This window comes from Euprymna scolopes, chromosome 7, assembly GCF_053919585.1.
Source record: "Euprymna scolopes isolate OS-2025 chromosome 7, ASM5391958v1, whole genome shotgun sequence".
Taxonomy (NCBI): Eukaryota; Metazoa; Mollusca; class Cephalopoda; order Sepiida; family Sepiolidae; genus Euprymna; species Euprymna scolopes.
This window is the reverse complement of record NC_136488.1, coordinates 143,731,128-143,756,335: the sequence shown is the minus strand read 5'-3', so window position 1 is coordinate 143,756,335 and position 25,208 is coordinate 143,731,128. Positions and strand designations below refer to the sequence as shown.

The window sequence follows — 25,208 nt, the reverse complement described above, 5'->3', positions numbered from 1 at the left end:
AAACGGCTAAGTTTTTTTCAATAAAGAAAGATCAGGAAGGGGAGAAATAAGAAAGAAAACTATATAAAAAAAAAAAAACTCGCACAGAGATGAATGGGCACGAGGCACCGGTGCTCTTAAAGTATGTGTCCTTTGTTAAAAAGGGAACCCGATCTGGAGACACAACACTCCCCGTTCAATTGTTATTTCTGCAATTGCACCTCATTGCGCATGGTGAAAACTTTGTCAATCTTATTCCAGTTGCGACCCCCCCCTCCCTACATTCCAATGCCACTTTTTGAAGGATCCTTCATGCTAACTTTAGTTATCACCTCCTTTCACCTGTCCCTTAATACATCTCCAGGAAACAGTTTGGACAGGATTGTAGTATCAACATTTTAACTCTGTTGTAAATCAAAGCATATTAAGTCTCCGAGCATATATGGATGTTCATCTCTTGGAACGAGGACCTCTAATCATCCTGGGTGGTTGATAGATGATAGGTGCTGAATTGTGAAGCAAGGATTCTACAGTCTCTAATCACTAGTCTTCCGAGTTGGCACTGCTTGATTTCAGTAGCAAGAAGTCCAGGTTGACTAGAAACAATGTTGATGAGCAGAAAGTACATACAGTATATAATTGCATTGACACTGGTTTTCATTAGATCACTAAAGTTAAGCATCGTTGAGCCTGATTAGCACTAAAATGATGACCATTGGAAAATATTAGGTGCTGTATGTGCTTTCTGAGCATGCATAATCAGTTTTAAAAATATTTTTATTTTATATAATAGAATTTTGTGCTTCAAAATCAGCCATATTTTTCTTTCAAAGATTTGCATATGTACACCTTCGTTTTGGTTCAAGGATAAGGATTTTTTATTTTTGAAGTTTTTTTGTTTTTTTTACCAAATGAACAATATTTGATTCTTAACAAATCATAATTTATTTTATACAGTGTCTAACAAGCTTTCGGTATTTGAAGGTGATCAGCAAAGGTGAGTATTTTACTATTTATTATAAAAATGTTTGATATATTTTATTCCAATAGACGAAATTAAAACATTTATGAGCTGACATGTTTTGAAATTCTTTTAATATTCTGTAAAAAAAAAAAAAAAAAAAAAAAAAAAAAGAAAGTTGTTAAAATGAATTAATATGACAATTTTAGTTTTAACTTTTTGAAGTCTTGTTTTTGTAATTATGGTATTATCTTTAAAATAACATTTAAAAAATCTAACATTTTTATATTTTACATGAATTAAGACCGGGTCATACTGTGACACTGTCATTGGATATAACAATGTTGATGATAATGATGGAAAGAAAGCATTGTTAGGAAAGGTTGTTATACCAATTTAATGCATGCACCCATTTATTTGTGGATATTGATAAAGGAATTTTTTTTTATTTCTGTTGACATAAACGGCCATTAAAAAGAACATTAGCTGAAAGTGAGACGCTTCAATACAAAAGTATCTAAAAAAAAAAAAAAGTCAAACAAAGCACCTTTTGACAATATGATAAGTTCATCTGAATAGGATTCGCCTGTGAAGTCGGGGGGGGGGCAGTTAACCAAATTCTGGGTGGTCAAAATTTAATGGGCCAAATATTGAGTTTCTTTTAGATAAGGAAAAACAAGATGGTCGAAATAGTCGTGTCTATCAGGAAATTTGATCACTCCAAAGGAAACAATTTTTTTACTAGTATGAAATGGCACTGGGGGAGGGGCTTGGTTATACAATTGAAGGATAGACCCTCCTACGTGAGTGACAGTGAGAAGTAGAGACCCTCCCACGTGATGGAGGGTGAAAGCAATGAACTCTCCTGTTGGAAGTGGTAGATTAAGGAAGAAAAGGAAATTTTTTTTTTTTTTTTTTTTTTTTTTTTTAAAGAGAATCTCAAAAACTGCCAGATTGGTTTTCTGAGAATTGGAGGCCGGGTTAAGACCACCTGATTCTCAATATAATAAAAGGCAAGAATAGCCTGTACACCATGGAGCCCTCACAATAGTCCAAGAGAAACCCTAAGAAGTCTCCCTTTATTTAAGCCCCTGAGTCTATACTGTGAAGAGACGAGCATAACTTTACTAATGGAAGCTGCAGTTCCCAGAGCATTTGTGTTTAGTCATAACTTGTGAACAATCAGTCTTGTAACTTTCAGTGAATAATTTTTCTTTATAAGAAAAGTTACTGCTGTTTTTTTGTTTTTTTTATTTGTTGATTGCCTGTCGAATTGAAGGTGCAGTTGATTTTAGATCTACCCTGATGCCAGACAATGAAGACACAGACCAAACCATTCTGAAAAGAGAACTCTGCACAAAGTCGAAGCGACATACAGCTGGTCGAAGTAGTGTTGCTACACAGACTTAGGGTCATGCCTGTTTTGTGTGTTCTGAGCGGTATTTTCCAGTAGCCAGTGGGGGTCTGTTGACTCTTAAAGGGGTCCACCACTAGACAGTTAAAGTGTAACCACCGGAACTTAGGGTTAGTGAACATTTTCTTGTCCATGTGTACGACGAGAACCCACTCCGGGTGGTATTACAATACTTTAAATGAGTAAATGTGCCACAGCATCTAGAATCAACCCACACTCCTTTTTGAAGTGATTTTCAAGCATGAGCAGTTTTAGCTGGTTGAATAAGAGCTTTGGCAAAAGGTGAGTATTTGGCGGATTTTAAAGCAATCCATTCCCTTGCTGGAGCTTTTGCTTCATATTAGCGTGGAGGTTGATGAAAAGATGTGACATGTAACACAAGTAGCCATTGGCTTTGAAAGTGGCATAGATGGGGTTTCATAATTATTCTGACAAATGATACTCTGGGGTAGACAGAACCCTCAATCTGGTAAAATCTGTCTAGGTGTAGGCAATCTTTGAATGCAAAAGTGCATGTTCTACTTCAAAACTTTTTGACACAGTTAAGTATTGATGTAGAGTTGGCTTGACAGGACTCCTCTAACCAATTCTACGCAGAGAATTGGGGCTGATTTTCTTATTCACCATTGAGTTATAAGGTGATCTCATAAAGGCACTTCTATGTCAAATTTACCATGGTAAGTTCAAATACAGATCAAGCATTAGGCAGTGCTGACACATTGTAGAGTTAATAGCTTTGGTTTAATTAGTCCGGGTCAAACCATCATTTTAAATGAAATCCTTTCTGACATCTTTCCACACGAGGATCGTCCTGTCACTGAGTACGGACATGGTCAGGGCTGCCATTTCTAAAATGAAAATGGACAAAGCTTCAGGTCCATCAGATGTCCTGAATGAGGATTGTGAGTTTTTGAAGTGACCTTGATCCACAGACTTGTTGCTTCAGCATAATGATTTCATAGTGCATAAAGATGGAAAGTCAAAGGGGCTGGATCACTTAACCACCAGATGTTCAGAAACCTGAAACCTTTTAAAAAGAACAGTGAAACAAAGTTGTCGCCCTGAAGAAAACAACACTACAGCTTTATTTTAAAACTTTTATTGAAAAAAAATTCAGGTAACTTGATTATTTATGTAGTAGAGCTGATATCTAGTCAATGTAGCCGCCTTCAGCCTCATTTACCACCTCGATACACATCCGGAACTGGGAGCATGCCTTTACCACAAGCACCAAACAGGAGCTTGGCAAATACTTGGTGGATGGCAGTGATCAGGCTGTCTTCGGTGTTGATCATGTTCATGATGTTCTTGACATATAATCAAACGAAGTAGTCCAGCAGCTTCGGGTCAGGGAGGAGGGCCAAGTGAGAAGAGTATAAAGTCATAGCACTCTTGAAGCCAAGCCTGGGTCTCTTTGAACTTGTGGGGTAGTGCTGAGTCCTGCTGTCACACCCAGGGTCTGCCAGCGGCCACCTGATTGCACCAGAGGGTCACTACACTCTTCAGCACATCCAGGTACACTTTAGTGTTGACTTTGAAACCAACTTTGAAGATATGAAGTGGCATGATGTGGCCCTCACTTGAAACCACGCCAAAGACCATAACTGTGGCCAGAAACTGTTTTCATCACCTTGGGCATGTCCGTTATTCATGGTAATCCAGTGATGCATTTGGAGTCCTGTCGTCATAACTTGGATCGGTAGAGAGTATGAGTTGGCAGTGCATCTTTGATCTTACTGGTTGAACATTGTGTCACTTTCAGACATGATAGAAGGCTCTTATCGCTCTTGGGATTTATACATAACTGGCCAACTAGTAGATGGTCTGCAACAAAAAAAGAAAACCGGTTTTTATCAAACGGAAATGGAATCATGTCTGTTTTAGGTGACAACTTTATTGTTCTACCCTGTATACTTTCATTTTTAATTAAAATATTTAAGTATTTTATAAACTTTTTATAACTAGGTACTTTCGTCTTGAATTAATATTGATGAAAAAAGCATTTAATATTTTAACAATTCTCATGCTTATATCCATCCAATTATTTTGTAGAGACTTGAAGATAAAATTTGAATTAGAAGTGGCTTACATTTACCTCCAGTTTTATGAGTACAGAAAATCCAGAGAACATTTCAAATCTGTTTGTAATCTGTCACGGCTGGATATCTCCTTGTCAGGTATAAATTGAAACTTTATTTTTATCTATACTCCTATAATTTTTTTATCTATTTATAAAGAAAATGCCACTTTTTTTTTATAGGGTCGTGGAATTGCATTCACGAGCAAAAGATCTAGCTAATTTACATATTTTAAGCATTCATTTTATTTTAATTAATTCCCTATTAGTTTTTTTGTTTTATGGGATCATTAGTTTATTACGTGTAATTATATTCATGCTGATATTCTACATGATCTATAAATACTTGCATAATATTTGTGCGAAGTTTCTAGTAAACACAAAGCTCTTTCCACATTTATGTATGTATGTATATTTTTGTTAAAAAAATTTTACCTACCAAACTCCTTCAGTTTTTGGTCTAGACATTAAATTTCTTATATAAGGTATTTGAACCCATGCGAAACTTACGGTTTTAGCCCAAGAAAATCGGTACAAAAGTGAAAAATGTAATTTGCCAGGTGATGGTCTGATGATGGCATTATGAATATGCATGCATAATATAGTAGCTATTGGTTCATATTTTAATTTTTAGACTTATAACAAACCTGTTTTCATAGCTCTGTCAATAGCAGAGGAAAAATAAATCGTAAGCTAAACGTTTTGGTTTTGATTCTCTGTGGTGGCGTATGAGTTTTTTAAATCCTTACTATATACTGGGTCCAATAAAATAGAATAAATATGAAATCTGGATTAATCAATATCATTTAAGCATATTTTACAACCGGGCAATGCAGGGCACCCTAGCCAGGATTTTAGAAACTAAAATATTGTACTTGAAGTATTTTTTTTTATTTATTTATTTATTTTTTTTTTTTTATAAAACACATTGCCTAACTAGGCTAAAAATAGCATTTTAGAAAGTTTTATTAATTCATCTTTTTACTTCGATGTTTTAGGATTTATCTGAAATATTTAAGAGAATTTTGTGTGTATTTGTACTTCACTCTATGGGCAAAGCCTCAGATGTTGGTGTGCGTGTATGTATTTCAAGGTTATAAAGGCTTTTTTTTTTCTCTTTTTTTTTTTTAAGCATAAAATGTTTTTATATATTTATTTCAAGCAGTCTTCTGCTCTTGATCAGAAAAATTTCATTTTTGTGATCAAGAGTGGAGGACTGCTTCAGATACAAAAAATGAATATTAAATATAAAACTATTTTCAAAAAACACCCTCATAACCTTGATATTACTATTCTAGATGCATATGTGGACATCTTAACTGTGCGACACAAAAACCTGCTATATGAAATAATTTCAAGTGTTTACAGTGACGCTTTTCCAATTTCATATTTAAAATGAATACAGAAAGAAATCCAGTCTTTCCATAAGACATTTTGTTTTTTCTTTTTATACGAATTGATACTTTTTTCTAATCTTCACTGATTGAGATAGTTTTACATGAACCTTAGTGCAAACACTAACAAAACATAATCTTGTTGTTTTCTATTGTATATTCTGAAAGACTATATGAAGCCTGCATTTATACATTTTTTAACATTTTTATTTCTATTTAATAATGATTTAAAGATCTTAAATAAAATCTAGCAATTTGAACGGTTATAAAATTATGTAACACTTATGCTACACAATGTAATTTATCAAATTTTAAATGATTTCATTTAAAAACTTTTTCACCAGGTGCTCTTGGTAAACGCACACAATTCCAAACCAAAGAAGTTGCTCAGATCTTGTTGAAAGTATCCCGCATTCCTAAAGATAACAAAGACTGTGATCATTCCGGTGATGATGCTAACGAAAACTTTTACACATTAGATAAATCAATGTTGCCAAAGGTTTGTAACAAACAAAATCTATTTTTGTTTTTATTTTTAATTTTTCTTTTTCTTTGTTCTTTATTTAAATTTGCTGATTTGTTAAATATCAGCGTTCAACTTTTAATAAGTCTTCGTTGTTCAGCAAATAAAATTCAGAACATTTCTCTTCTAACAGTCGTATTGTGAGACTGTAAAAGTAGGACCTAAATAGCATTTAAGGTGACATATCTAACTTTGATTCTGACTAAATCAATCTTACATTTCTTATTGTACCATGTTATCACCATAATATACTTGTCAGTAGTTCATTATTTTATATTACATAGTTTAGACAAATGATGATATAGAAAGCTTTTTCAACTGTAGTCCAAAAGAAAAATCGGCAAGGAGAAAAATTCATATTTTTAATTGAATAGAGTTCTCTTACAACTAAATTTTATATCTTCTGTAGTTAAAGAAATATGAAAAAGTGTGTATGTGTGTGTGTATATATATATATATATATATATATACACACACACACAAGAGCAAACAGTTAATAAAACATGTTAAAAAACACTTTGAAAAAGAGTTAAAAAACATTTAATCTGAAAAGGAAACACTTGATAAGTGAATAGTCCTTAATCCGTTTTTAACTCTTTTTCAAAGGGGCCCTGTCGGTGGGGCATTAGAATACGCTGACTGCCTCCCTGCAGAGGGTAAAAGTCCCTCAATGGGGGTCCTGGATATGACCTTAAACTATATCCAGTGGTGAGGCCCCAGCTTGTGGGCTTTGGGGAGTGTGGAGCCACCCTTTAATTACCATTGCTCCCAGGTCCACTCTGACCCGGAGTGGTAGTACCTGTTAGGGTCCCAACTATGGGTTAAATAGAAACCGACGTGAAAACAACAAATACATTCTATTAAAAAAAATTTTCTTTAAAATCTTTGGATTCAGCATTAAATAACCCAAAAAGGGTTGATATGCCGTAAAACAAAACCAACCAACCAACTTTTTCAAAGTGTTTTTTACATCTGGTTGAGATTACTTTAAAAATATTAATTCTTTAATATTTATAATATACTTAGTTTTACCATCTTGCATCATTTTGGTAAATTTAGTTGTAATTTCTATTTTATATATATATTATTATACTGTTGGTAGAATTTTTCAGTAACTCATAACAACAACACAATATGTCATTCCAAAGAGTGCTCAATGCATGAAACAGAGCAATATATTGATTGTTGGAGAGCTATTGGCTACACATTAGCAAACGTGTTTCAATGACCCCCTAGCAGGGAAAATCACCTCATCAGACCAACCTGGCCTGATGAGGTGATTTTCCCTGCTAGGGGGTCATTGAAACACGTTTGCTAATGTGTAGCCAATAGTTCTCCAACAATCACTATATATATATATATATATATATATATATATATATATATATATATTAGTCCCCCCCCCCCCCTTCTTGGGGAGAGAACCAGCATAAATGATTTTATCGGCTGCTTTCTTAGCATTATGCTCTTTGTTTGTAAATAAATAAATCGAGCACTATAAAAAGTGGTGGTTTAAGGATATTTGCAAGCGCCAATCTCATGGGCCAGAGGTTAAATAGATGGTTGTAGGTTTGATCCTTGAACTGTCTGGATGACTTTATATATATATTACTGCCAGGCTGCCTAGCATTGCTCTTGCAATATATTTTAATTTATGCAGATTTCATATTTACTATAGAACCAATACTGTTTATATTCTACCGATATATAGTAGCCCCTCCCCCCTACAGTCCTAAAATACACTGCCATGTATTTTAATTCATGCTAATTTCATACTATTATTATAGACAATATGATTTCAAAAGTTAAAAAAAAAAAATGACTTGGGGTGCCATCGGCTAAAATCAAAACCAAAATATCTAGCGCTCCATCCTTATTACTGTTGGAGATATCAACAGATAGATAAGAAAATGTATAAAATTTAGTGACTTCACTGTATAAATGTATATTTGCGCATGCATAGAAATAACAGGTTTAGGTGACTTACTCCTACCAAGTTAAATTTATTTTTGTCAATTTTGACTGCTTACTGGCTAAAAACCAAATAGAATTTGTTGTGCAGGTCCAAATCCTCTATTGAGTGTCAAGTCTGTAACTTTAAATTGACAAGAGTTTGGTAAAAACCGTTCTGCACACACACACACACGCACACACACACACAGTGTGCGTGTGCTAGAACTTTTCATCTTAAATGCTATGCGATCCTGCATAATGTAGAAAATATGCATGAATAGAACCGAGCATAATCGTTAAATGAAATCAATCATCCAATAAGAAACCATAAAAAATGAATAAAGTTTGTTTTTCAAAAAAATATGCAAATTAGTTAACCTGCATGAAGTCACATATCCATGAGTTTAAGACGTTCGTTTGACTAATTTTTAAGTAGAAAAAGTAGGCTTCTAACATTGATATCCGTGACAGTCTGTGTATGTGTATATCACCTAACTGCAAATCCGACGCTTGACACTCTGTGTGTGTGTGTGTGTATAGTAAAAACTAGAATACCTGTCCTGACAAGTAAAATTTTTCAAACAATTTTACACCACTTTTATGTCCCCCTCCCTTACAAAGGTTAAAATAAACATATACTAAACCTTATATCTAGAATCCTTATTCAAACTTTAATCAAAATCCATTGCATGATCTTTATTCTAGAAAATGTCTAAAATTGAAAGCCTAAAATCTTAATAGGACATTGAAATTCAGGTCATCTTGTTTAATGACTCCACTCAATTCAACTACAAAAACTTGCTCCTGCACACCTTCTTATAGGAATGTGATGAGATGAGTCTGACAAGATCTAGAGTTTCATTCAGCCAATCCACCTTCCTAGCATCCAAATTTAATTTGTCCAATTTGGTAAGATCACTTGTGCATATTAATTATCCATCAAAAGTTTCTCACATAGTACAACCTTGGAATTGACCTGGGATCAACTGATTCTCAAGTTTAGACAAAACAATTGTGAATACTACCATATGTCATGCAATGGATTCCTTCAAAAACCAATATTATTAAATGTTATCATCAATGCCCAAATCCACTCAGCTGAAGTCATTTTTCCTTATTTTGGTTTGAGTCTCCAAACAAATGGAACCAGCAAGGCAACTGGGAATTGTCCGTAATTGCTCACATAATAAAATCTCTAACTCTGCTCTATTTTAACCGTGATTGATATTTTCAATCATTGCAGGTCATTGGGTCACAACTGACCTCGAGGAATTCACAAAATATCACAATTCCATGTGATATTTTCATACAAAATCTATTCCTGTTAGTAATGTCTAGAAATAATCATAATTGATCACGAGTGCTCATTCATTCAAATTAGATGTGATGTATCAGTTGTGTTAGTGAAAAATTGCTCAATTTGACAAATCGGCTGGAAGAGCAAATTTTTTTCATGAAACAAAATTCAAACCACTAAGCATCATAAGATGAATGTGACATTTGAATTGGGATTAAGCCTAATTTTGTTGAAGGTATATGCTTTAGTGGGTGAATCTTAGCGGTTTTCAAGATAAATGATTAAGATGAAACTTGATTTTGCTGAAAAATGGCTAAAATTTGGAAATTTTTTTACTATTTTGGACTTTTTGAAGTGAAACTTCAAAATTTTTACTAAAGAAAAAGTTTTCATTTTTGTGACTAGAAGGTCATTAACAAATAAGTAAAAAAAAAAAAAATAAATAAAATAATGGTAATTGACACTATCCTGTTATTTTCATCACAACTGTGGGTCCAAACTACAAGGATATTTTTCAGAAATCTGGATAATAGCTTTCCTTGATAAGCCACAAATAACTAGGTGTTCCAATATTCAAATTATAAATTTTCTAGATAAAGGAGATATAAATTCTGAACAAAGTTAACCGTAGTAAAGAACTTTTTTCCTATTCCCACTTCTGAGCTCCCTGTGTAATAAGACATTGTCACTAAAGTGTGACTTTGCACTCTCTTTAAGATGGTCATTTCTGGCACTAGTTACACTGAAAAAAAAAATGTAATTCTAACTTGTTAAATACATGTTTAATGTACAAGTTTTTTGTTTTGTTTTTTTTTCAATTGAATTTTGCTGAAACATTTTATATCTATTTATATATGTGTGTGTGTGTGTATAATATATATATATATATATATAAAAAAAAAGAATTACAGTTAAGTTTACCAAAGTGATCCAAGATGGCAAAACTAAAGTAAATTATAAATATTAAAGAATTAATATTTATAAAGTAATCTCAACCAGATGTAAAAGCTCAATAAAACCAAATAGGAGATAGATTATAATAAGAACTAGTAGTTAATAAACATGTTAAAAAAACACTTTGAAAAAGAGTTAAAAACATTTAATTTTAAAAAGGAAACACTAAATAAGTGGATAGTCCTTAATCCGGAGTTTCGAAGAAATACTTTCCTTCTCATCAGAGGATTGGATTTTGCTTGCAAAAGTATTAAATGAAATAAGTCAGTCATAGATCTTACTTGATAACAAAAAGTGAAACAGAGGGAATAGGGTGAATAAAAAAAAAAAAAGTGATTTCACGTGAATGGACAGTCTGGTGAAGGATCAAATATCCAATGACTGTAAAATCCAAAGATGCAGAATCCAAAAAAGTTAGTTAAATTTCCATTCGCACAATTAAAATCCAAGGGAATCGCATAATTGGAAGATGATTCAAAGTAATCCAAAAGGCAGAAATCTGGAATAATTCACAAATAGGTACAAGAAAAAGAATTCCAATTTATGAAATACCTCCAGAAAAATAAGACGTGTAAACCTAGAACCCCATCCTCCAACGTAGACCCCTACTACCATGTCTCCTCCAACATCAAGGGTCTCCGTTCCAACCATCCAGAGGTTGAAATCCAATTACAGGAGACAAAACCAGACAGTTTCTTCCTAAGCGAAACTGGCATTAGGCCGATCACTTCCCTTGACAAATTCATAATTAAAGGATACTCTAACTTAACATCTAAATCTGACCCCCAAGATCGCCATGGACATGGAATATGTGCCTACATTAAAGATGACTTTCTGTGTGGTAGGGATATCTCCAGAGAAGACCCTAATTTACCTTATATGTGCTTCCGGGTTGCACTTGCTTACACCACTGCATTTATATTTGCTCTATATCACCCCCACAATAGCGGGGTTACTATCCTTAAGAGCATATCTGAAAAAATTGACCACATCCTGTCTGCTCACCCTTCAGCTAACATCCACATTTGTGGTGACTTTGATGTCCATAATGCGGAATGGCTGACCCACTCTAACAAGACAAATGATGAGGGGAGGTTCTGTCATGATTTTGCCATTGCCTATAACCTCACCCAGATTGTCCACGGACCCACCCGAGAACCCGATACTTCCGGTCAGTATGCTAGCCTTCTAGACCTTTTTCTCACAACTTCCCCTGAGCTATGTTCAAGTTCCATTCTGTCTCCTCTGGGATCTTCCGACCATGCGGTTGTATCAGTTAAGATAAAAACGAAATGCAATAAGTCTGGAGATGTACCTCTCCACCGTACTGTATATCGATACTCTACCGCTGACTGGGATAGTTTCCGTACACTTATATCTGATCTACCACTGCATTCCATGTTTAAAAAAGACGTGTCCTCCATAGTATCAGACCTGACCGAATGGCTAATTGTAGACATAGGCCGATTCATACCATCCAAAAAATTCCAGCAAAAACCTAACAGCCAGCCATGGTTCTCCCCAGAATGTGCAGCTGCCATCACGCACAGAAATCACTTTTTCCATAGCTACCAACATAATAGATGTACTGAGACTAAAGCTGCCTTCAGGACTGCCAGCAACCACTGCAAAAGAGTAATAAAACATGCAAGAAAACTATATGCTCAGTTTGTTAAATCCAAAGTAGCTGAGCAGCAGCTTAGTTCCCACCAGTTTTGGCAAATAGCAAACAGGATCCTGAACAGAAGCATGCATTCTATCCCAACCATCATCAATGGACCTGAGGTCATCTCGTCAGCATCAGATAAGGCCAAACTATTTGCCAAGAACTTTGCAGCTAATTCTACCCTATGCTACAAAGGCCATCAACTCCTCGTATTTCCTCCTATAATGGACAACACACTTTGCAACATAAAAATATCTGTGTGTGATGTTGCCAAGCTAATCAAGAACCTTGATTCCAGTAAAGCAACTGGCCCTGACGGCATTCCAATCATTGTGCTGAAAAAGCTTCAACTAGAACTTGCCCCCATACTTAGAAAACACTTTAAGCGTTGCCTTAAAGAGAAGTGCTTCCCAAAACCTTGGAAAACCTCATCAGTATGCCCTGTATTTAAAAACTCAGGTGATAAGTCGTCTCCTTCTCAGTACAGACACATTAGTCTCCTGTGTGTCATGAGTAAGCTACTGGAATCCTATTAAATAGAGAAGTAGTCAACCACCTCAGCAGAAATAACCTTCTTAGTGACATGCAATATGGTTTCCGTTCTGCCAGATCTATGGTAGCTGTGCTAACTGACTGTTATATCTCATAGGATTAGCGAATCTCTTGACAAAGGCTTCCTCTCTAGGGCAATTGCTCTTGACATATCAAAGGCCTTCGATAAGGTATGGCATAAGGGCTTACTTCACAAGATTTCCAGCTATGGTATAACTGGAAATGTTTTCTCGATCATTAAATCCTTTCTCTCCAATAGGATCATAAGAGTAGTGGTTGATGGGCAGAAATCAGAGGCCCTCCATATTAATGGTGAAGTCCCTCAGGGGTCTATCGTAGGCCCAACTCTCTTCCTGATATACATCAATGCTCTCCCAAACCACATACTTTAATCGTTCGTTGACCTCTATGTTGATGACACGACACATCTATGACAACACATCAAAGGTCGTAAATGATAAAATTCTCTTATATTCTCTCTCCTCTGATCTTGAGCACGTGGTACAGTGGGGGAGGAGGTGGCTGGTTACTTTTAATGCATCTAAAACCAAGCTCCTATCTTTACATCGTCAACGCTCTGATCCCCATCTGGCATCAATTGAAATGGGTGGTTCTCCTTTAGGGGAAGCTCCATGTTTTGATAAGCTTCTGGACGGCTTCACCTTTACTCCTGACCTGAAATGGAATACATACATCAAGTCAGTTGCCAAGGCCGCTGGAAAAATAGTAGGATCCTTCTACCACTCCAGAAGATATCTCGCCCCTGATGCAGTTCTCTATCTGTATAAAAGCCAAGTACATCCCTGGATGGAGTACCGCTGCCACATCTGGGCAGGAGTGGCTAAAAACAGCCTATCCTACCTTGACAGAGTACAAAATAGGTTTTGTGGCCTAGTGGGTGATGCCCTTTTCTCTTCCCTGCAACCTTGTGAGCCTGTCTTTGTTTTATCGTTACTACCATGGCAGGTGCTCGTCTAAACTCCAATCTCTGATCCCTTCTCGTGAATCTTTCACAATAAACACCCGCCTAGCTGAAACCACTGTCCAAAATTTTCCCCACTCTTTATCTGTACTAAAATCAAAACGTAGATTCCATGAAAAAAGCTTCTTTCTTAGAAGTGCACGCCTGTGGGACTCTGTTCTGGTTGCCTGTTTCCCACCTGACTACAACCTGAATGTCTTCAAGTCCAATGTAAACAAATTCCTGATGAACCACCTCCTTAAGTAAGACACTTAATCAAATCCTCAACACTAACGTACTGTACACACAATAATCCTTATCCCAGAGTGGCTTCCAGTCCTTGATAAGTAAAAAAAAAAAAAAAAAATGTGCATTAAAAAAAGGAATGGAAGAAATATACAGCTCGACTGTCGAGGCAAGGCTGAATTAAGGAAAATGCGTGAAGAAGAAAAAGGGAGGGAAAAAAAGTTGAATGGTGATTGGAATAAATTTAAAATAGAAAAATCAATGTCAAAATGACCCAGACAAGATGACATTAAAGGCGCCAAAATTTTAAGCAAAAAAGAGGTCAACTGAAATGTACATGTTATTGTATTTATTTGCTTCCCCACCAAAGCAAATTAGGCACAAGGCCGTTTTTAATGTGGGGTAAAAACCAGCTCCCCTAAAAGTAGGCAAAAAGGGGGACACTCTGGTTACCAAAAATAATAATTGTCCCAGTATAGAGTGTTTCCCCTCCATTGACTGGTACAAATTATATGAAGTGCAGCATCTGCAGAACAGGTACTACATTTTGTTCCCGGCCTGAAGGCCAAAGAATTAAATTATCAGCAGGAGTTTTTGAAGGAAACCAAATGAAATAATACAAAACAAATACATACACATGTAAATACAAACATACATACATACATATGAATACATACAATTACACATACATATACACAATAAACACACCCACACACATACATATAAGTAAATAGATGAATGAATAAATAAATAAAATTAAAAAAAAAAAAAAAATTAGAGGGGAAAGAAAGGTCGGTATCTGCAAATTCCGGATAAAACAAGTAAATATGTAAGTAAATAAGTATGTAAGTAAATGCATATAGTAAAGTATAATTAAACATACATACAGAATATAAATGTGTAGGTAGATTGATGTATTTGATAGATAGGAATATTTAAATGCTAAAACAGGAATTGCAGATGAAAAACCATTTTTTCTTTTAACAACTAAAATTTTATTAACCAAGAAACTTCTCTAACCACTTTAATTAAAAAAAACTTAATTCTAACAATACCCCTTTCTCAATCAAATGAACTATCCTAAAAAAGGTTAAGTCTTATACTCCAGGCTCTAAGTCATGTCGCCTTGCACAACCATAGCTATAACTATAATTACTTCCCCTCAAAGTAGCAATATAATAAACTGTAAAAACTGATCTCTTTCTGCAAACATAAGTCCAAATTTAATTATGGTAAATTTTAAATTACATAGCCATTAATTTAACCTTTCAGAGATATATATATTAATCCTCGCGCGAAAGAGCAGGACACAAAATGTTTTAAATAATAATAATAATAGAATAACAATAACAAAGACTTTCGCTGGCGAGGACTACTATTGACTGTAACTAGTTATACATTCCTTTTGAAATTTTCATCTCTATTTTTCTCATTATGTACTGAATATTTGTTAATGAAACCTTTATGAAATATGTTCCTTATTAAATTTTAAAGATTTTCTATTCTGAAAGAAGTTTAAAAAAGTTTAATGTAAAAAAGTGATTTTAAAGTTTTTGTTAAAAAAATTCAGATTTTCTCATTCAGAACTGTATTACATGTGTATGTATTTGTTTTGGCTTTCTTATTTCATTTGGTTTCCTTCAAAAACTCCTGCTGATAATTTAATTCTTAAATAATAACTTGTATATTTCAGTTGACCTCTTTTTTGCTTAAAATTTTGGCGCCATCTTCTCTGGGTCATTTTGACATTGGTTTTTCTATTTTAAATTTATTCCAATCACCATTCAACTTTTTTTTTTCTTCACGCATTTTCCTTAATTCAGCCTTGCCTCGACAGTCGAGCTGTATATTTCTTCCGTTCCTTTTTTATGCAACTTTTATCTTTCTTTTAATAATATATTGGAATTCTTTCCCTTGTACTTATTTGTGAATTATTCCACGGATTTCTGCCTTTTGGATTACTTTGGATCATTTTCCAATTTCACGATTCCCTTGGATTTTACTTGTGCGAATGGAAATTTAACTTTCTTGGATTCTGCATCTTTGGATTTTACTGTCATTGGATATTTTATCCTTCACCAGACTGTCCATTCACGTGAAATCGCTTTTTTCTTCACCCTATTCCCTCTGCTTCATTTTTTGTTATCAAGTAAGATCTATGACTTACTTGTAGTTTCATTTAATACTTTTGCAAGCAAAATCCGATCCCGCATTTTGCTAAATCCTACCCTCTGATGAGAAGGAAAGTATTTCTTCGAAACTCCGGATTAAGGACTATCCACTTATTTAGTGTTCCCTTTTTAAAATTAAATGTGTTTTAACTCTTTTTCAAAGTGTTTTTAACATGTTTTATTAAATACTTGTTCTTATACACGCTGTTCATTAAGTGGAGAATTCTAACATCTTTAACTGCTAATGGTTTCAATTGTTAACCTTTTGTTCATTTTCTAGAACCTTGCCCATGATGATGACACCCTCTTGGAATCTATACAATTTACAGATTTAATAATTGAGCCACCAGTAAATCTGAGTCCATTAGATCAAGCAGTTGTGCTGGGATTAATGTAAGTACATAATATATATTTGGATATTCATAATGTTGGGAAAAGATCATCTATGTATTTTAAGGTTAGATTTACCTGCAACCACAAGTTTTCTTTCTGTTGAAAATGTCTTTAGACAGTGAAGAATTGTCTAGATTGTTTTAAAAAAAAAATGGTTTGTTTTCTTTTAATCCAAAAGGAAAATAGGTGCTACCTCAAAGCACAACATATAGGGCAGCAGCAGTTCCTATTAAACTAAGTTTAATATCTATTCCAAAATTTAATATAATTAATAAAGATCTGTCACATCTATTTGTATCTATATCAAGTGCATTGATTGCCAGGAGATATTTTGAATTAGAGCAGTCATTTATCACAGTGATTTAGCTGAATGAGGAATGGTTTAATAGGTTCATAAGAGTAGTGGTTGAGGAGTAGAAATCGGAAGCTCACAGTATTAATGCTGGAGTCTTTCAAGGGTCCATTCTGGGCCCAACTCTATCTACAATCTCCCAAAAATGATCTCTCAAATCACATCCTAAGATCATTCGTAGACACTTTTGCTGATGACACTACCATCTATGGCAACACTTCAAAGGCTATAAATGGCCAGGTTCTCTCTGATTTTCTCTCTCCTCTGGTCTTGAGCACGTGATACAATGGAGAAAGAGTTAATTGGTTAATTTTAATGCATCTAAAACCAAGCTTCTAATGCTCTGATCCTCGTCTGGCATCAATTGAAATAAATAGCTCTTGTCTTGGTGAGGTTCCATGTTTTGACAAGCTTCTGGGTCTGACCTTTACTCCTAATGTAAAATGGAACCCGAACATCAAATCTGTTGCCAAGGTTGCTGGAAAAATGGTGAACTCCTTCTACCACTCCAGTAGATATCTTGCTGCTGATGCAATTCTTTATCTGTATAAGTAGTGACTCCTTTGTAGTTAAAAAAAAAAAAAAAAAAAAAAAAAAAAAAAAATTGATTCAGTTATGTCATTTTTTTTTTTTTTTTTTTTTTTTTTTTTTTTTTTTTCATTTAATGCATTTTTTCCACATCAGACGTGACAGTTTTATTTCTAAGACAATGAAAGGTAGTTTTCCCTTTGCCTCTTCATCACTGTAGACTGACCCAATATTGGCAGTTTTGGCAGTTTTTTCTTTCTCCCTGCTGTTAGAGCTTATATGGGTGTTGGTCACCTCATCTAATGCAGGGGGTGAATTGTGTAGGTATTCATCCAGTGACTAGACTGGTGCAACAGGTAAAGTGTACTCTTGGCTAAGGGCATAACCTGTTATTTCAGGAAAGCAATAAAGATAATGCAGTAGAATTTACAGGGAATTACTTTTTTCTTTTTTTTTTTACCTTAAACTGAGTGAAACTAAAAATGAGAAACTGCTCTTACTTGCTTAATTGATTCTAAAATCTTAACTTGGCTAATATATAACACTAGCTAAATGTAGCAATTACTAAATTATTCAATTCACTTTGAATCTTTTTAGTAAATCTTTATATATACACTCTTTGGGAGTTTTACCATATTTTCACTGTTAACCCTGATGCTTGGGTTACAACCAGGATAGTCAGAAAGTATAAAATCTGATGATTTCTAAAATTCCAAACATATCCTCTTTATTTTAAAGTCTTTCAATACTTAGACTGTTGATTCTTCTACGATTTTTAAAAAAAACCCAAAAAACTTAGACTTTCTTTCGAGCCTGAATCCTTCGAAAGCCTATAATTCTGCAAACCTGATTACAATATCCAAAAATAGTTATTTTGTAGACACCCTTTCCATGGCTTGCATTTTTTTTTTTTTAGAAATTGAAATTTTCTAGTTTGTGGCTTTTTGTAGTTGGTTAAGTCAAAACCCTGAGGCTGAGTTCAACAAAAAGATAAAAGTTCTATAATTGAATGGAGTTTTTATAATTTTTTTGGAATAGCCATTAAAATCACTTGACTGTGGGTATATTAAACTTGGTGTTAACATTTCCTAACAAATGCAGGGATGAAATAAAACGTTTCTGTCATTATCTTTTGTACAGGGAAGATCGCAGGCGATCTGAAGCAAACCAGGAAAAACTGTCGAATGAACAACTGCTCGCTTACTTATCAGTGAGTTTTTTTTTTGCTTTGCATTTTTTTTTTTCCAATTTCTTTCCAAATTCTTTTATACAAAAATAATTTTCCATGGCAGGCTTTGTTATCTATAGATTAATACTGTAGTACCTTTTTTAATGCAAATACATACGTGACCTGGTTTCCAGACTATAAATTATTCAATTGAGATCCTAGTTATAAGAATACGTGATAACATACTACGAACATTAAATTAGTATATAGATATGCTAATGTTTATAGTATGCTATTATCACCTATCCTCCTTTTTAATAAATAGGATCTCCTGATCACCAAAGACACAATGTGAAAAAAAGTAAATTAAAATAAAAAAAATTAAAATAACTGTCGCCTTTTACATACAGTAAAACTAAAATATACCTTTAGTCTTCTGGCTAGAATTCAAGGGGAGTACGTCTTCTGTCTAAAGATGGTATGATATTTGTGCCGGGCATCCATACAATGGAAAAATGTCAGTCCCATAAGGATATTGGTGATAAACCATAATAACGAAATACATTCAGACACGACATTAACCAGATTACTAAGATAAACACTTTTACAGTTTTGACAAGAGAGTTACAATAATATCGCAGGGTCTCCATTCACACTGAACATCCACAAAATGCCCGGCAGCAATGTTACATATGAAAGATGCCGCTGTGGAATTTCCACAGATCTTGATAGTAAAATCTTATTTCATATCTAAAAGCATTTCATGTTGGCACATAGGTATTTGCAAGACTTAAGCTATGATGCCAAATTTAGTTTGGCTATTAAAGAAATTGAATTGTTGTTAAAGGTCTTTTGAGTTGGTGATCACGTGACAGATTAACATGGAATACGGGCAAGCACGTGTCATAAAGATGAAACCAAGATGAATCTGTGCAACGGTGCATTGATGATGCTGCACAACTATGAGACATGGACCCCCCCCCCCACAAACACTTCTGATCTGCACAGGCTTCCGTGTAATGATCATGCCATGCAGTTGCAAACAGAAAAAAAGATCCCATCAATTGTTTGATCAAAACTTGCAGATGCCTTGCACACTAGCATTTTTGGTGGTTCGACAATGTGTCACCATTTTGCATGAACTCCATAATGCGATTGGCTAACCTGAATATTAAAGGAGTAGAAAGTAGGCTGTGGGTTTACTTTCGTGACTCTTGCTTCCGTTTAGTTCTCATATTACATGAGCAATTTTTCTGACAAAGGAGGAACAGTTACCGTTCATATAACACTTCTTGTTGACTAGTTTTTGACCTTGAAATAGTCTTTAAGCTTATATTAAGTGGCTTCATGCTTTGTCTGAAGTGATTTCCATTTTGAAAAAAAAAAAAACTGAAAATGTGGTCCGTGTATAATTGCATGCAACCTGTGATGCCGAACTGCATGGATAGTAGGCGTGAGACATTACCTGGTGTTGCTCACCCTGTAGTCTGGAACACTTGTGATACCAAGACAGGATGAAGATGATTTTTTTTTTTTTTTTTTTTTTTTATTATGGATGACAAATTGAAGATTAATCCAAACTGCTCAAATCCATATATGATTATAATTGATATTTCTCCTTTATCTGCACTTTAAAACATTGAAAAAGAAAAAAATGTATTTTTTTTTTTTTGTTTTATTTAAAACAGTTCCTTCTGACGCAACCTAAGGATTGGTGTGTTCAGACATCTGCTCTATATTTACGATCATTCCTTGAAAAAATCTCGGGACGTACACTTGACAGATCAATGAGACAAGTTGAGGTATGGTATTTTTTTTTTTTTTTTTTTTTTTGTTAGAACTTAACTTTTTTCTTGCAAATTCAAATGAAAAAAAAAATTAATGTAAATGTGTATAGTATTTGTTTCCCAATATTTTCTTTTTATCTTAATGGAGTAAAATTTTGTATAAGTTGTTTGGATTTCTAGTGAATATTTCAAAGTACATTACTTTGTATTTTAAAGCTGGCACTTGTATTTGTTTGAGAAAGTGATTGTCAGTTTCAAACATCCTGCAAAACTACTCATCACATTAAAGGAATGTGGCAACTTTTTTTTTTTTTCTCACCCTTTATTATAAATCTTTTGGGTATATTACCAATGTGAATATCTACAGCGAATCTTTGTATTCGATGTCTTGTTTCTTTGATCTTTTGCATACTTACCTTAGTTTTCCTGTTGTTGGCTGTACTGTCACATGGTTTAGTATTTAAAGGTTATCTTTCCTTGATATGCAACTTCAAAAAAAATAAAATAAAATAAAAAAAACCTGAACAGCAGTCAACTCTAGCACAAAGCCACCCATCACTTATCTCTGAATTTTCAACATTGAAAAAAACTAAACACATTTTACTTCCTGATTTAAATTAAAAAAAAAAAAAAAAAAAAAAAATTAGATTAATCCAAAATGATAAAGTATTTTCTATCCAATTTAATTTTCATGCACCAATTCTCTGCATTATTTCATCATTTCATTATTCACATAACCCACGTTTTCTTACCTCGCCTGTTTTTTTTTGTTTTTTTTTAATTAGGCTGCAAATATAAAACGTATAATATTTAAATCTTTTCAGAAGTTATTTTGGATTTCATTATGAAAGTGACCTCAGTGATCCAGAGAGTGAATAACATTACTAGAAGTAATCACTAATACTGACAATCTATTAAAATGTTTTTTCTATGATAATGAAAATGCTTGTTATTTTATCTTAACATTAAAATTGTAGTTTCTATATATGAAAGTAATTTTTTTTTTTTTTTTTTTTTTTTTTTTAGGGATATACATCAATATCTATTTTCCCTTATTTGTCAATTAAAATTTAAAATGTTATTAAGTTGTGTCAATTTAAATTCCACTTTTTCTTTTTTTTTTATGCTATATTATCTGAGAAACCTTTAATTTTATTAGGTATCCCAGGCCAAAATTTATTTTTTATTATATATAAACTTTTACTGTTAATGCATATCTTTGCAAAACTGAAACGATGATATAAAAAATTTATTTTGGTAGTACAATAAGCCACCGAATTGTGGCTGTTGGAAGTTTGTTAGAAATTAAAAAAATTTATGCAGACTTCAAACAAGTGAAAAGTAATCCTTACAAATGTGATAAATGAAAATTATAATGAAAACAATTATTAGACCAGCTGAAACTTTGTGCAAAAATATTATTACTCGCACCACCTAAAAAAATATGCGAAAATTACATGAAACTGCAATTTTAATTGTCTATATAAGATTCATTTCGATGACTAATGCATTATATCTTCCTAATATTTGGCTGAATTTCTGCCCGTAATTTCTAGTGATCAGGCTATATCTTTTTAATAAGTCAATGATATTTGGACTGTTAAAACAGGCCAAAACTCTTTAATAAAAAATTTCTAGTATTTCATTTATTTAGCAAGTTTTTAACTTGTCTTTAAAAAACAAGACTTAAACCCAAATGTTAAGCCAATCACAATTTTATGGTGGAACTATCTTTTATATGCATACCAAATTTTAAAAACCTCAGCATTTTTTTTCTCCATAAAAAAAATAGTACTAATTTGAAGTAGCCTAGGAAAAAAAAAAAATTCTAACACGGGTGAAAGAATTTTACATTTTACGTTTTCTAAAAAGAAATTCCATTTTATTCACTTATAAATTTTATCAAAATAGGATATCGCAAATTTAAAACTGAAGGAAATTTTACTATATTTATTTGAAACTAGGCTCGTGTGCGTGTTTTTTTTTTTTTTTTCTATTATGAACAGAAACAGTTAATCAATTTTATAAACTGTTACAATTGACATGTAGCGACTGAATGAAATATTTAAATTTAAATATGATGTAAATATATTACAATTTTACTTGAATATATTAAAAATATGCAAAGTAAAAGCTACAATTATTTTGCAGGAATTGCAGAAAACCCTAACCTGGGAGAAACCCTCTGTCCAAGCCCGCACATCTATGTTATACTGTACACGAACACCAGCTGTTTGGGTATTGAAGGTAACTGATTTTATTTATTGTAAATGTATGCAATTTAAGCACAAGACCATTACAGGGAGAAGTGGGGGGAGGGGTCACTATCTTAATCATGACCTAATTCATAATCATCCAGCATATTCGGTTATTCATTGCATTTTTATTGACATTCACTCTATGGGTCGCCCTACTAAAAATGTTTTCAGCATTTTAGAATTGATTGAAAATAATCACCAAATGAAACATTTTAAGACAAAACAAGTTGGTGGGAAGTTAGTTAATAAGGACGATCCAAGACTGTCTAGAGAGAGAACATCTGCTATTTGCTGGCTGATAAACAAAAAAAACAATTCGAATGGGGTTCTTGAGTAAGTCTAAAACTTATCAGAGGTAATCTAGGGCTGTTCTGCTGTTTTTCCAAGATTTTCATTAAGATATTTTGTCCTTTCATTTTCAAATCTAAAATCTTGATCTGTCTTTATATATTCTGTGAAAATTAGAATTTATTTCAACAATAACGAGCAAAATGCAAAATGATGTGAAATTGTTTGGGATATTTTGTACAGTTGTTTCAGTTGATGACCTGCGTTTTTATCAAATAAACTTCAACTTTTAACCATATGCAGAATGTCCATGCCATTATTAACATCATTTATGAAAGTTGAGGAAAATATTTTGAATGTTTAACCTTTTTTCCGCTTCTTTAAACAGTAAAACAAAAGAATTATCTTCCTCAAATATAATAGCTGCGATATTCCACATATGAATAAATATTAAATTTGTTTATAAAAACAAAACTACCAGATAACTTTCCATCATATTTTCTGTCACAAGTAAGTACATCATAAAGGTTTTTACATCCATATTTGATGTAGGTGTAATCATGGAGAAGTTTTTTTTATTTTTTTTATTTTCACAGTATTAAAACAGTATTAAAATTTCAAAGAGGATAGAATTATGCCTGAAATAAGACATAGAATAGAACTAAATTTTTTGCTTAATTAAAATTGTCAGAAAGCAAAGTCCACCCACTGGTTAAAAATATAAAAGTAAAAATTTGCACTTTTTTTTTTACAACCCCCCCCCCCACTCCATGAAAAAAAAAACACAAAATCTGTTTGTACCCATAACAACATTGTACATCAAAAATTAAAATTGATCGGGTTTCCTTTTCTTTTTATAAAGAATAACATTTGAGTGAATTTGAGCTTTTCCAGTGCTTCCCCCATATTAAGAATGGTTTTCTAAAACCTTGAAAGAAGTTTAGATTATTTGGAATTATCTCCTTTTGTCCTTTAAAAATGAAAAATGGCATCGATAGTCAATTATATATATACAGTAGAACCCTGGGTTACGATGACTCTAGGATGTTTTTTTTTTTTTTTTTTTTTTTTTTTTTTTCAGGTTATGATGCAAAATGTTTTCTGGCCGCCTAGTTATGGTATTCCCCCCCCTTACCCTTTAAGGTGTTTATATATATATATATATATATATATATATATATATATATATATATATATATAAATTTATTTTTTTCCAACTTATCAATTTATGACTTTTGGGGTATTGCACTAAAGTGTTTCAGTGGACACCAGATTTTTTTTATTTTTTTTTTATTTTTATTTAATACCAATATTGCATTATGAGTTAATAAAAAGCAAATTAAAAATTACTTTATCTTTCCAGAAACAATTGGCCATGTTGCTCTTGAAGATGGGTGCCACCGGCTCTGCTTGTACCATTTTGGAAAAACTGGAAATGTGGGAAGATGTCATTGTTTGTTATCAACAAATGGGGAAAATGGAAAAAGTTAAGAATGTGTTTTTTTTTTTTTGTTTTTTTTTTGTTTTTTTATTTCAAAACAAAATCATTTCTATTTCTAAAGATTTCTGATTCATTTCAGAATCTTTGTAACACAAATTTTAAAATCATTTGATCGGAAGACCTGCATATCCAAATGTCAAAAAGAAAATGTCTTTCTTCAGTAAAAAAAAAACAAAAAAAAAACTCACCTTTTTTTTATTGAAAATAACGAATTTAAAAAATCCTGTTTATTTTTAGGCAGAGACTTTGATTCGAGAACAGCTGGCTATCCAAGAAACGCCAAATCTGCTCTGTTTCCTAGGAGACATCACCAGAAATATGGATTGCTACATTAAAGCTTGGGAATTATCCAACCACAAGAGTGCGAGAGCACAAAGATGTCTTGGATATCTCTACTTCGGAAAGGAAGATGTAGGCATGAACTTTTTTTTTTTTTTTTTTTTTTTTTTACTTTTATTTCTTTTGTGATATAGAATTTTATCAATCTTGATTTACAAATTATTGAATTTCATAATTTACGTTTTTTTGTTTTTTTTTCTTTTTTTTTCTGAAATCTGATCTTATTGATGTTGAAATACATCTGACCTAATTATGTCTGATACAATACCAATGCAAAAATGAGCAGAGGACAAAGTAACATCAACAACTTAGGACAAAATAGTAAGGTAGAAGTCGTTGGATGTGTAATGATTAAGTCTTTTTGATGTGAGACTCTTTTTGTTCACCTCTCAAACTGACAGACCTAATTTTCAAGGGGGATAATTTTCCCTTCTTCGGTCCAAGGG

The 25,208-nt window shown here is 33.1% G+C and overlaps 1 protein-coding gene across 1 annotated transcript in view; it reads left to right on the top strand.

Annotated features, from left to right (window-relative positions):
• The window catches only part of LOC145280018 (tetratricopeptide repeat protein 27-like), a 117,980-nt gene that overhangs the window by 60,450 nt on the left and 32,322 nt on the right, over positions 1 to 25,208 (top strand). The window contains exons 6-14 of the mRNA XM_080131660.1: positions 937 to 976; positions 4,407 to 4,531; positions 6,170 to 6,324; positions 16,429 to 16,541; positions 18,562 to 18,631; positions 20,278 to 20,391; positions 22,528 to 22,623; positions 24,286 to 24,408; positions 24,661 to 24,834. Of these exons, the coding sequence (XP_079987786.1) occupies positions 937 to 976; positions 4,407 to 4,531; positions 6,170 to 6,324; positions 16,429 to 16,541; positions 18,562 to 18,631; positions 20,278 to 20,391; positions 22,528 to 22,623; positions 24,286 to 24,408; positions 24,661 to 24,834 (1,010 nt within the window). The remainder of the gene's footprint in view (positions 1 to 936; positions 977 to 4,406; positions 4,532 to 6,169; positions 6,325 to 16,428; positions 16,542 to 18,561; positions 18,632 to 20,277; positions 20,392 to 22,527; positions 22,624 to 24,285; positions 24,409 to 24,660; positions 24,835 to 25,208) is intronic.